At 50.7% G+C, this 12,172-nt stretch overlaps 3 protein-coding genes across 3 annotated transcripts; 1 reads left to right on the top strand and 2 right to left on the bottom strand.

The window, feature by feature from the left end:
* Window positions 1-1,162: 1,162 nt before the first annotated feature.
* Window positions 1,163-2,086, bottom strand: PV08_01165 (uncharacterized protein; the record flags this gene model as incomplete). The annotated part of the gene is made up of 1 exon (XM_016375530.1): window positions 1,163-2,086. One exon carries the CDS (start codon window positions 2,084-2,086, stop codon window positions 1,163-1,165), a length of 924 nt encoding a protein of 307 aa, XP_016240806.1.
* A 7,523-nt stretch (window positions 2,087-9,609) lies between these two features.
* On the top strand, window positions 9,610-9,955 carry PV08_01164 (uncharacterized protein; the record flags this gene model as incomplete). The annotated part of the gene is made up of 3 exons (XM_016375529.1): window positions 9,610-9,678; window positions 9,737-9,797; window positions 9,852-9,955. 3 exons carry the CDS (start codon window positions 9,610-9,612, stop codon window positions 9,953-9,955), a joined length of 234 nt encoding a protein of 77 aa, XP_016240805.1.
* A 438-nt stretch (window positions 9,956-10,393) lies between these two features.
* On the bottom strand, window positions 10,394-12,135 carry PV08_01163 (alpha,alpha-trehalose-phosphate synthase (UDP-forming); the record flags this gene model as incomplete). The annotated part of the gene is made up of 5 exons (XM_016375528.1): window positions 10,394-10,559; window positions 10,612-10,954; window positions 11,002-11,372; window positions 11,425-11,797; window positions 11,847-12,135. 5 exons carry the CDS (start codon window positions 12,133-12,135, stop codon window positions 10,394-10,396), a joined length of 1,542 nt encoding a protein of 513 aa, XP_016240804.1.
* Window positions 12,136-12,172: the final 37 nt, after the last annotated feature.

The following is a 12,172-nucleotide window of genomic DNA, read 5'->3' as shown; positions in this document are numbered from 1 at the left end:
ATCGCTGTCTGTGAACCGTGTGTCTCGTTGTGCGCTGACGAGGCCAGCGTCGAGACAGGGATCATCTTATCTCAACGTTGAAGTCTTTTGCGACGATCTTCTTGCTCACCGGTTATGCGGGTCTCGGTGATCAGGCTCTCAAAAAATTTCAATCCGGACTGGCCGGCCAACGTTGAAGAAGAGTTCTCATCCACTGGTTTTGTGTCGCGCGTCCTGACTAGGACGAAGTAGGAGATTTCCGTAGAAGCCCCCCTTGAGGCCAAATCACAAAATGCATGGGATGCGTTCCAGGTCGATAACTTCGGATCGGCTAGTCGACGTACGCCGGCTAGACTGTACGTGACGCCGGTGGTCCACTGTATGAGCGGAAGTGAATACCGGTGGACTGTAGAAGTGAACCGGTCAATGTACTGAGTATTGATCGTTGATGGTTTGTTGACTGTTGACACGGAGGGGTCTCAAGCTAGGACGGCGTCAGAACTCTCAGCGCTCGATCGATGATGGCTATGCGGATTCGAAATCTGGGACCTCGATTAATGTCAACGCGTATCTCACGCTCTTTCATGGCGGGCAGAATCGTGTCAAACTGTCGTGGGTGTTGGCTTCGCTTTTGCTTTGTTGTCACAGTAAGAACTAGTCGGACGTCGGGCTGAAATCCGGGGGTTCGTCCACCAATCATGACTTGTGAGCTGATGAGATAGTCGAGATTGTGACTACTTGGTAACCAGGTACAATACCTATTGTAGGTAAGCTGCGAAATACACATGGTTGTCTTGACAACCACGAAGTCCAACTTTCAGGTAGAACCTTTGTATAGAGGTTGCTGAAGACACGGCAGTCATTGTGAAGCGGCGCTGTTTGTACGCAATGTTAGTACCGTGATTCTTATCTCTTTATTACACTGGTCCTTTCATGTGAAGAAAGGTATCCATCACACGATGAAGACCCGAAGGAAGAGGGGAATGCAACTTGCCGATTGATCCTGGCTACTGCTGAGTAGCTGACACAAGAGCACTACAGCCTCTCTTCGATGAATCTATCGTCGACCACCCCAAACCTCCGGGTGCCATTGTTCTGGCACTCTCTCGATAAGTCAAATATTTGCAGCGTTTTCGCGTCTGACAAGAGCGTCACCGACCAACTTGAAGACAGCTTCGCGAGTCTACTTCTTGATTTCATTCAACGGTGGCGGCGGGTCGAATGGTGTGCTGAACTCCACGTCGATATCACCTAGAGTTGGGACGAAAATTGCCTCAATCCTGATCTCGGGCGGGTTCGTCTCGGCCTTCTCGAACATGTTCCACGTGAATACGACAGAGCTCCGATGAATGGCGATGCGTAATCGTGCACTTGCGCTCAAGACATTGTGGCCGCATATATCCCTTACAGCAGCCTTGGCCGATTCCTCACCCGTGGCATCGAGAGTTGCATTCACACCGTCCAGAGTGATCTGGGTTTCCACCAGCGAGGTTGTGTACCACAACCTCACCGAAGAATATATGGTCCCACCAGTGGATGTGCTCTGGATATGACTCGGGCTGGCGTATGGCCGTGCAATCTCGTGGAACCTCTGCTCGCTCAGTCCAAAAGCCGAAATCTGCGCTGCAGCCAGGAAACGCCAATAGTCGGGAAGATCCAGCTGCGCCCACTTATGCTTTCCATTTTTTGGAACAGGACTATCATCAGCGGTCACGGGTTTGAAATTTCCCAGAGGGGCAAACGGCTCGTCCTCGCAGTAACAAGGAGGAGGTACTCCGAAGCTTTGGACTGAGAAGGTGATGAAGAGGTACGAGACCGGGACGGAATGGACCTGAACGGTTTGGTATCGGAATCCCTCGAATTTCAGGCTCATGTTTTGAACGTGGTCCCAGTGATCCGGCAGTGGGCGTGATGCAAGGTATGCGGGAATTGCGAAGCCCACATCACCTGAGCTGGACGTGATCTGAGCGAGGTATCCGTCGACAGCGTCTTCAAACCCAGGGATGCTTGGGAACCCGCCGAGAACACCACCCTTATGTCCAATGAGCCATCCACAAGGAGTGGGAGAAGGACTTGGGCGAGGAATCAAAAGTGCCAAAGGTGGCATTCCCCTCCAACGATAGGTTGCTGATAACATCTCCGGCCAACTTTACACGGGAGGTTGACAAGGTTGACTGGTATCAAGTATGTAGAGATTGTATCCGTCACTTCGGAGGAGGAGGACTGATCGTTCGTTCATTCATAGACGTGTTCCCAGCTTAGTGAATGGGGGAGGCGCGTGTGGCACCAGCTAAATAAAGCAAAGCCGGCTTGGAGCTCTCTGCCCAGACGTGCTATGAGAAACAGAGGGTGTCGTGGTGCTCGCGTTGATACGACACGCTTGACGCGGTGCCATTCATCACGGCAAAACTTGCCCTGTGTCAATTCTGTGGCTTCAGCCTTCATGAAACTGGGGGCGGCCGCGATATTCCGTTGAACGCCGACATCAACGGTCAATCGTAAGACCATCATCGACTCCAAAGCTGTCAAACAACAGAAACTCGCCACAACAAACCTGGAACAGGGACAGTACAGATGTTGAGCGGCGAACTGGGTCGAGAGACCTCCAAGCACCCCGAGGGCACGGATGCGGGTGTCGGTGCCGTAGCAAGCGGTGGGAGACAGGGTGCGTCTCTCGTGATGGGCACCGTGGATCACACTGTCCGGCTGCTCTCTTAATAGTCTGCACACGAAGAGTGTAGAGTCCGACAAATGTACGCGAAGCAGTAGCGTGTAGGTATTCATTCGACTTTCACAATCCCTTGACTCTGACTCTGTGGTTCGTACACCTTAAAGATGAGACTGAAAAGCCTACGCGCAGCACATTTTCAAGAGACCAGACACCTGGCAGTAGTAGTTAGTACAATAGTAAATTCAATATCTCCTCGATGCCAGGAAGGATCAAAATGAAAGTCTCGGCAACGGATACATATAGACGCACAGCGTCAAGAAATCCCCTTCTATTTGATAGAGCGTTGCACATGCGGTCGGACACTGCACAGTCTCTCTCGTCCCTTCCCCCTTTGCCCTCTTGAGTTGTTGGGGTCTTCCGCGACATTCCGACAAACACACAACCAGAGAAGAACCTTGGGGCCGGATCTCGACAGTCTGTCAGACTCCAGAGTCGCGACAGTTATTCATCACCAGGATGTATATTGGCTCCCTCCAGAGTCCCATCTCCTTGCTTGCCCGAGTGTGCACAGACGAGAGGGCAAGTCTCACACATTGTCAAGACGAGTCCTGCTCTCAGGAGATGATCGGTGTGGTGACTCAATAGTAAGAAGAATTCGGGTGTAATAAATGCTAACTTCTCCAATATGCATTGGAAGACCAAGAGGATCGAAACGGTAGAGGTTGGTACTTCAGAGCATCTAGCGACCTAGTCGTCAGTAAGTACAAAAGATCAAGCAGGATAGTCACTTACATGTGAACTGGCCAACAGTAAGTAAGGCGTTTGGTGTTGCACCGCTATTTTATCACTTTATAGGAACAATAGCCGCATCTGGTATGATGGCAGGTTGTTGTGGTGCACTTCCCATACATAGCAAACAACAAAGGATGACGCTTCTTGGGATCGCACATATGGCAATACCAGTGGGTGGCTTGGACAAGCTTGACCTCACGAGGACGGCCTGGAGTGGACGATTCTGAAGGCATGATCGATTTCAATCCGAGGTAATTTGATGGACGGAAGAAGGTGAATGGGATAGGAGAAACACTGACATTGAACGTTAGCGACAAAACAGAGGGTTCTTGTACCACCAGCGGTTTGCTTCTCTATACCGCCCTTTCTCACGAGGACTGGCCCCTTTTCTGGAACAGCATATCACCCAGGGGGCAGGGCAAGGAAAGAAGGCAGTCTGATGGATGGCGGAGTCGATTCGCCCAACGGGGCGTACACGGCGTTCATGCCCTTCAAGCAAGCCTCTTTTCAACGTCTGCGTGATCGTCGATATGAGGGCGTCCATTGGACTTCCTGCAAAAGACCTGATGAAGTAGTCAATCTTGTAGTCAGTGGGTCCAGCAGGGGTGGGACGGCAGACATGGCTTCGTTGGCCCCTGTTGTTGAAACATAGAACCAACATTAATGTGTATTCGACGATGGGACTTGAAGAGATTGTAAAAGTAAGAGTTGACCGAGAGCTCCAACTGAGTCTGGGACAATGCTCAACTTTGAAATGCTAAGCAAAGGCGGAAGGAGGGTTAGAGTCCCGGATGTAGCACGCCATAGCGCAACGCGGGAGGACCAAGCAAGACAGCAGAGCGTAACTCTCCCTGATCTGCGTCAGGCGCTGACGCTCCAGGGCGATTGCAGAATTCAAAGTGGCGCCCTTGGTGTCATGCCCTGCTCTGGTGAGGGACTGCGGGTCTAAATGACTTTGTTGCCCGTGGCTCAGCCTACCCTGGTTGCCTTTCTGCCCTGCGAGGAGACAGGGGAAAGCGCAAGCCAAAATTGCTGCAAAATGCAAATTGTGAGAATTAGATCATATTCTCAACTTGGCGCAAAAAGAGAGAGAGAGAAGATTTGTTACCGAAAAGCTGGTAAACAAAGGCTAGCTTCATCCCCGGATCCCTGTGCCACGTGCTGTAGCTTGCATTAAGGCTGAGGCCAGTTCAGCAAACCATCTCTCAGGTGCATTGGCAGGGGAACAACCTTGCAAAGTGCCAACGATTTCACGGCTCCGTGCAACGGCCCTCCTTGGGGGTTGTTGAATCGATGATGCTCATAGGTCGATCATGAAATTAGCTGGCTCGGCCTTGAGATGTTTCGGCACTCGAGCATCCATCCCAGGGTCATTCCTTCGAGAAGCCTTGTTTGGAGGGAAAAGGAGGGTCGCAAACGCTCTCTAGTGGAAATCGGCTGCATTGTGGCTGAAGCAGTACGAGCAGATTTGTTAAAGGTACAAGCACCAGAGTAACCGCAGGTCCAACGGAAACCTCGGCTTGTGCAAGATTTGTTCTTCTGCGCTAGATAGTGTCGCATTGGCCTTCAGACACTTCGGGTATGCAAGAAAGATGGATTGAGAGATGTTCCTGAGACCTTGAGACAGAAAGGAGCGACTGCGTTAATGGCTACGAACTCTTTAGGGAAGCAGCACTGCTCCATACACTCTCCAACTACTGAACAATCAACGACGATGTTCTCGACTCCACGAAAACTGATATGGAGCAGCCACCATCCTCTCCCATCCAGTCCCCCTATTGATAGACTCAACCACGATGCAAAGTCTTTGATATGCACCAAGGATGACTGATGATGTCTCACTGGTGGTCTGCTTCGATCTGCTTTTCGACCACCCAGTAATCTGAAATGAGATCCTCGTTAGTAATTTCGACGAAAAGGTAAGATTCTGCAGGTAGCATACTAGGGAGGCCGTTGCTAATGGGACTTCTTGGGAAGTCGACGATCCTCTCTCCTCGATGGGCTTCTTTGCTTCAGGTGGATGGCTTGGCAACTGGTACATCGTTGATGGTCGCATACGGGGCAGCGAGAATGGTGGTTGGGATTGGCCTCGCGGCAACTGCTGCACTTCCAGGCGTTCTCGGGACCGGTTCCGGGCATCGTGAATAAGCAAATTCAAGTAGGGTAAAGACGATGAGGGTATGGTAGGTTAGAGTACCTTGAGTCTTGCAAGCGTAGCTTATGGTCTGAAGGCTGGGTGGATGAACAAGCAGTCCAGAAGGAAGACGTTGGTAGGTTTTATATCAGTGTCGTCTCCTTGACATAATCGCAGTATAAGACTTCACGAAGTAGTCGTGCATCTTTGCTCGACATCATTCTCACAAAGCTAGAGAATATGCCTTGTGTCAGCCAAGAGAGGAGGCGAGGATGCCTTTGACCATGAAAGTGAAGCGTACAGCCGGTTTCCTTGATTGCAAAAAGACACACGGTCAGTAAGCAATGACAGGAAGATGAAAAGTATCAAGCAGCAAATCGTCACTCGTTTCCAGGGACGAGCAACAGTCTTGCCAGTGGAGAATGAGCTGTGCCTCAGAAGGGAAAATGCCTCCAAACCAGGCGTGGATTATACAGTCGACATCATCCATGTGACGTGAAAGAAGAACGACCATTCATCAGGAAGCAAAGTCCCAGAGGGCTAGAGGGCTTGTGGATGAGATGCTTTCGGGCCCGCCGAACATACATTGCAATCTGGTACCAGCTGAGTGAAGCGTGTGGCAGGTGTTTTGTAAGTCGGCATAGCCCCATTGATGCATCTCCTGGAAGACGTTTGAGGTTCTCGGGTCATCCTGCATATTTCGCATCGTTTGCCTGGCACTTTTCTGACTCATTCATGCTGCTCGGAAAACGAACACAAAACTGCTTCCAGTGCAACATTCCCTGGAGTTGGCCAGTGTTCACGAGACAATGAGGATTGAGGAAAATAGCGGCAGCGATGGCACTGGGTAGATGGCACAGCAAATCATAGTGAGGTCATCGTCTTTCCTGAATGCTAAACTCATCACACGCACCCAGCGGATGAGTGTGGCAGTGTTCGAAATGGCCAAGAAAAGTCTTCCAGAAGGATGAAAATGGTCCCGGTAACACGGCAACATTGCCTGAAGTTGCTGATTGCCATGTCAAGAGTGGGGAGTAGATATGTCGTACATCAACTGCCCTGTCGAGGGTGAACAGTCGCCAGATGCGGACGCTCATGTAGCTCCAATGGCAACGTCTTGCAAGAGAACAAATGCTTGAACTTGAGAAAGAGTGGAATGAACAAGACCTCTTGCATCAATACAATCATCAGCATGGGTGTCCGGCAACAGGGGGACAAGTCGACCATGTTACCTCGCATCGCGCAAAGGTGCACTTGGAGACTTATTGATGTCGAGCTGGTCATGTGAGGGCTTCGAGAGCTCTGTGTCGATAGCCTCCATAGGCAGAAGAGTGAATTGTGCGGATGTGCGGCAAAGGGAGAGTGAAGTAGAGCGACGAGGTGAAGGCTGAAGATTTGCCTTGAGATGCGCGCCGTCTCGGTCTAGGCAGAAATGCGCCTTTGATGCCTCGCCGGCCTTGGCGTTGTACGGGACAAAAGTTGTTGCGATTCCGGAATGGGATGTGGAAACCACCGGGCATTGGAACTACTCGTAAACATCAAGAGTCCGCCTCAAGAGGCACCAGTGCTTGGTACCACCGCTGGTGCCCAGTTCAAGATAGATAAGACGTTTCTATTCCGGCACAGCCTCGAAGGTCCCAACTAGTTGCCTTCAAGTGGCGTTTCACAGCAGACTGAGGCTGTCCAGCGCTCAGACGTCTCCACCGCTTATCACTTGGAAGCCAGCCGGGTAGGGGAGCCTCACACAGGCGAGGCATTGTGAAAGTGCTTTGCTAGACTTATTACTGAGCCTGGATCGAGTCCTGAGTCATGTAGTCCGTGCTATGGCCAAATGTACGACCGATTGTACTGTTGAGGTATGGAGTCGTGGGGATAAGCATCACGACCAGTTGCGTTACTAACGACAGAGGCTAATGGGCTTCAGAAGTACAACAGAACCACACCATTCATTGAGCGAGACCAGCCAACAAGGATTCCCCATCACAGAATCTGCAAAATTCCACCCCTAGCGTAAAACACTCTGGTCCATGTGGTCACCAAGCGCCAGCGCTCTGGCAGGCCATCTTTGGCACAGGCTACCGCCAGCTTTTGCACGACTGATATTCATCTAGTCCACCTGAACATTTGTCAAGGTGGAATCACTTCTTCGGCTTCTTTTCTTTTTTGATTGGACAATGACCGCAACGCCTTCGATGACAGTTTGGGCAATATTGGTCGGTGCTTAGATTGTACGGGCCTGTTTTGCAGTCGCAACAATACCAGACAGGATCGGCGTCTGACACTTCACTAGTGAGAAATCCCGGACTGTCTGATCCGATCGCCAGTCTATCTGCATCATGTTCAGCAGATTGCACGTGGTCGAGTGTGCCGGCGTCCTGAATGGCGACAAGCACGGGCGCATTCTCGGTAGGCTTTTGCCAAACATCGAAATGGCGACTGCCAGCTGTGTCAGCAGTCTTTCCATGGTATGTATTCTCTTACTTACCACATGATCGGCAAAGCGGTTGGTGTTTCTAGAAAATGTAACGACAAATAGCAGTCTGTTGTGTAAGACGGATGATGGGAGCAAAGTCGAGACACAACTCCCTAGAAAATCACGGCTTTTTATCTCTACGCGGACCTACCATCACCCCAAGTCTCCTCGATGAGAGATTTACGAGTTTGTGTAAACCACTCGAACAAAGCAAGGGCTGTGTTAGATGCCCTTCATATCGACACAGAGCAATTCGCGCCTGGAATGATGCCAACCAGTTGACCCAGAGCCAACAAGATCGTATTTTGAGTGTTTGGAGCCATATTAGGTGAATTGGATTGTCCACAAGATCTTGCACTGACCGGCTCCACAAGAGTACCGAAAGGCAGGTAGGCTTTAAGGACCATCGACACTACTGCGAAAGTGGGACACGGTCTCTCAAGGGCAACCTGAGTCATTACTGCCCGTGATCACGGACTCAGAAGGGCGTAGAGGTCCACAGCTGATCCACATATTATACCAGTCATTTTCAGAATCCGTTGAGGGCGTGTGTGTCGAGTGTATCATTTAGAGCACAAAAGTGAATCAAAACGGGAGGCCCGAGGCTGAGACAGTGGGACATGAAAACCCGGCCACCGTTTAAAAACCGAAAGGTATCTGATTGATCGACAGCTTCGGGCCCGCATGGATCCAAATCCATGGAACATCTCAAGTTTACAGCAATCTTCTGGATCATAGTCAGACCGTGCCGGCAATAAATTCGCTGTAAGGCAACCTTGGTGGCGCGCTTCCCATCCGCAAGGCAGCCGCAGCTAATTTCGAGTTGCCGTGAGTAAGGCTGCTTCGCCGTGCCAACTGCACAGCCTGGGTGGGCACACCGAGAAACACTGTGTCGCAATATTTCTTTCATCATTATGTTTTGCAGGCGGATACATAGGGTTTGGGATGGCATTGCCCCATGCCATGGGCGGGCAATGTCGCCCTAGAAACATCAATCCCAAAGCGTCAAACGCGTTCGATGCTTCCATCAATGGGAAGTGAGTAGCGGAGCTGCAAGCCGGGCAGTATCAGACAGCCCAAATCAGTGCCGTATTGAGCGACGTAGTGAGGCAATGTCAAGGATGGATGGAAGCTTGAGATATGGTCCGCCACATCTTCACGCGGGGCGCTGCTTATTCCGGTGTTAGACAAATCGTCGGGCAAGGCAATGTATTGCATGGCCGGGGCATTTACTGGTCTGGTCGCTTTACATGGTAGTGCAGGAAGGCTCCTTAGCTCTTGTTGCGAGGTGCGATGCAGATTGACTTCGACTTTGGGGCCTCGGCTATCTTTCCTATCCTAGTTACAGAGGAGCTTATCCCGCGTAAAGCTAGTGACAAGGCTGTGCTGCTTACTGGACAGCTGACTAAGACAAAACCCCCTGCGCCGGGATCTGCCTTCCCTACAAGACCTCACTCGAACACTCTCAACTCGTCCCACCGTTAGCTCAAGACACTTCTCGCCGTCGATCGACAACATCTTCTTCAAAGGCTTCAAAGGTTCCGTCTTCATCATATCAAGATGTCTGGCAAATCAGGCTCCAACTCCTTCACTCCCTACACCATCACGAACACTGGCACCAACACCCAGGTATGGCAGGTCTCAATTCATTCCCCTACAGCTCAGCACTGACCGCAGTCTGGAACAGGGAAACAACTGGGATACTCGCACACAGCCAGGAGGTGCCGCATACCATTACTCTAACACCGGTAAGTTCCTGTTCTCCTCACAATGTTAAGCAAGCCTTCGCTAAGCTTGAGTAGATGGATCGTACTACTACTCCAACAGTGATGGCAGCAAGTACTACAACAACGGCTCCGGATACTCCAACTACACTCCGCCCAGCGGAAACACTACGAAGAAATAGATGTTGGCCGGTCCAAGGACAAGATCGGCCCCTGTGGCTGGAGCAGCGTTGTCGTGACAACGGCAAGTGGTGACATACGTAAACACGATTTGGCGGCCACACGACAATGTGTCTGCAGTGGGCCCAGTGGTTTGCATGGGTTTGTTCGTGGTTCCTGGGACATAGTAGAGCTAGCTCGAATAGCAATATTCCCGTTAACCAACGCTCCGAATCTCTCTTCAGTAGACTCGCTTAAGTAGACCACATTGCCCATCAAGGATTGATAGTAACTGCTTAAGAGATTTCAGTACTTCAAGCTCCGTCTTAGAAAGTGATGTGAGTATCCCATGGCTCGTCTTCTTGGATCTGGTGAACAGCCCCCGGCCTTTGACAAGTCGTGATCGAGGCTTTCAACATCCCTCAAGCTGTAGAAAGTCAGGATCCCAATGCCATCTTCGCTCACTGATCCGTTTCCCTGCTCCGTGATCTCTCCTGTAATATGTGTGTTGATTTTATGGTGCGATTATCAGTTTCCTTGACCTGTTGAGTCAAGTCCGGTAGCTCGTCTCGCTTGAGGAGGCGACCTATGTACAGAGTATTGAGGAACGAAGTACCCCAGCGAACACTGGAAGTTGTCAATATCCCATGTCAGTACAAAACCGCGTCAGAAAGCATACCTGGTGCAGCGTTCCACGACGTCTACATTCTGGCTGAATCGTCTTCTTCGTTCTTCTATGGGCATCTCCAGAGCATCCTCGATTGTGTTCGCAAAACGTGGTCTATCCCAGGGATTCACCACTACTGTGGCCGGGAGTGTTTTGACTGCGCCTGCATAGTAGGACATCATCAAAACCCCCGCGGTGTCTTTGTTCTGACAGGCGATATACTCATAGCTCACCATATTGAGGCCGTCCCGGATTGAAGAGATTATGCATACGTCGGCAGCAGCATACAAAGCACAGAGTAGCTCCGGCTCGATCGAGCGGTAAATATAATGGATCGGCGCGCTCGAGAATGTTCCTAAGCCGTGTAAGCTCAAATTCACAAAAGAACCCTGCAGCTTGTACCGTGTTTTCCATTGATATGGCCTACCAGAGCCTCGACCTCCTTTCGTAGTTCCTTGTAGGTATCCACTTCCGCCCTCGTAGGGATGGCCAGCTGTATGAGACATACCTGGCTGACCCACTCCGGGTGTTCGGTCAGAAACCTGTCAAATGCCATCAATTTCTGCGGGATGCCTTTAATATAATCCAGGCGGTCAACTCCAAGGATGATCTTTCGGCCCTCAAAGCTATGCTTTAGTTTTGTAAGCTCGCCTTTAACACGGTCACTTTTCATTTGTTGTCGGAAGCTCTCAGGCTCAATGCCAATGGGGAAGCCATGGACAATCACCTTCCTATCACCCCAGTGCAGGTCTGCAGGCGATCTTGAAACGCCCCTGCGAAATATATCAGTGACAGCTACATTTAGGATCATTGGATAGTACTCACTCAAGGACAAGGGAAGCACTGTTCAAGAAGTCATCCGCGTACTCTTGTGTGTGAAAGCCAACCACGTCGCAAAGCAACAGGCTGCGACAGATTTCTTCACGGAGTGGTAAGATGGTGAAGTAATCGTCCGTAGGAAATGGCGTGTGTAAGAAAAAGCCAATCTTGATGTTCTTCTTTTTAGACAGCCGTTCACGAAGGATGCCAGGGAGCAGAAGCAAATGGTAGTCATGGACCCAGATGAGATCGTCATCCTCCACCATGGGCACAATATTGTCTGCAAATATCTCATTGACATGTTGATAAGCCGCAGACCAATTGTCTCCTGCACGCACTTTTTCAGGCATTCGATGTAGAAGTGGCCACAGCACCGAATCTGCCAACCCGATAAGTAGCTGAGAGGGGTGGTCTTATTTGCGACGTACTTGAGAACCCGTTGTAGTGCGCTTGAGCCATCTGCTCGTTCAAGAAGATAGGGTATGCATTGAACTTGTCCTGGAGGTCTCGGCGGACTTTGTCTTTATCGTTGCGATGGATGTCGATTCCTGGCCAACCAAACCATTTGAAGTCGACCGCTTTTGCAAGACTTCGCAATCCTGAAACGAGGCCTCCAGATGAGATGTTATATTCGAAGTTCCCATCTTGAGTATCTTTGATGGTGATTGGAAGGCGGTTGGCAATGACAAGGACTCGGCCCTCAAAGTTAGGGTCCATGGCGAGGGGAGTCCGGCAAGGTTTCAATATACCATAG

Source organism: Exophiala spinifera, assembly GCF_000836115.1.
Source record: "Exophiala spinifera strain CBS 89968 unplaced genomic scaffold supercont1.1, whole genome shotgun sequence".
Taxonomy (NCBI): Eukaryota; Fungi; Ascomycota; class Eurotiomycetes; order Chaetothyriales; family Herpotrichiellaceae; genus Exophiala; species Exophiala spinifera.
This window is presented reverse-complemented; position numbering and strand designations above follow the sequence as displayed.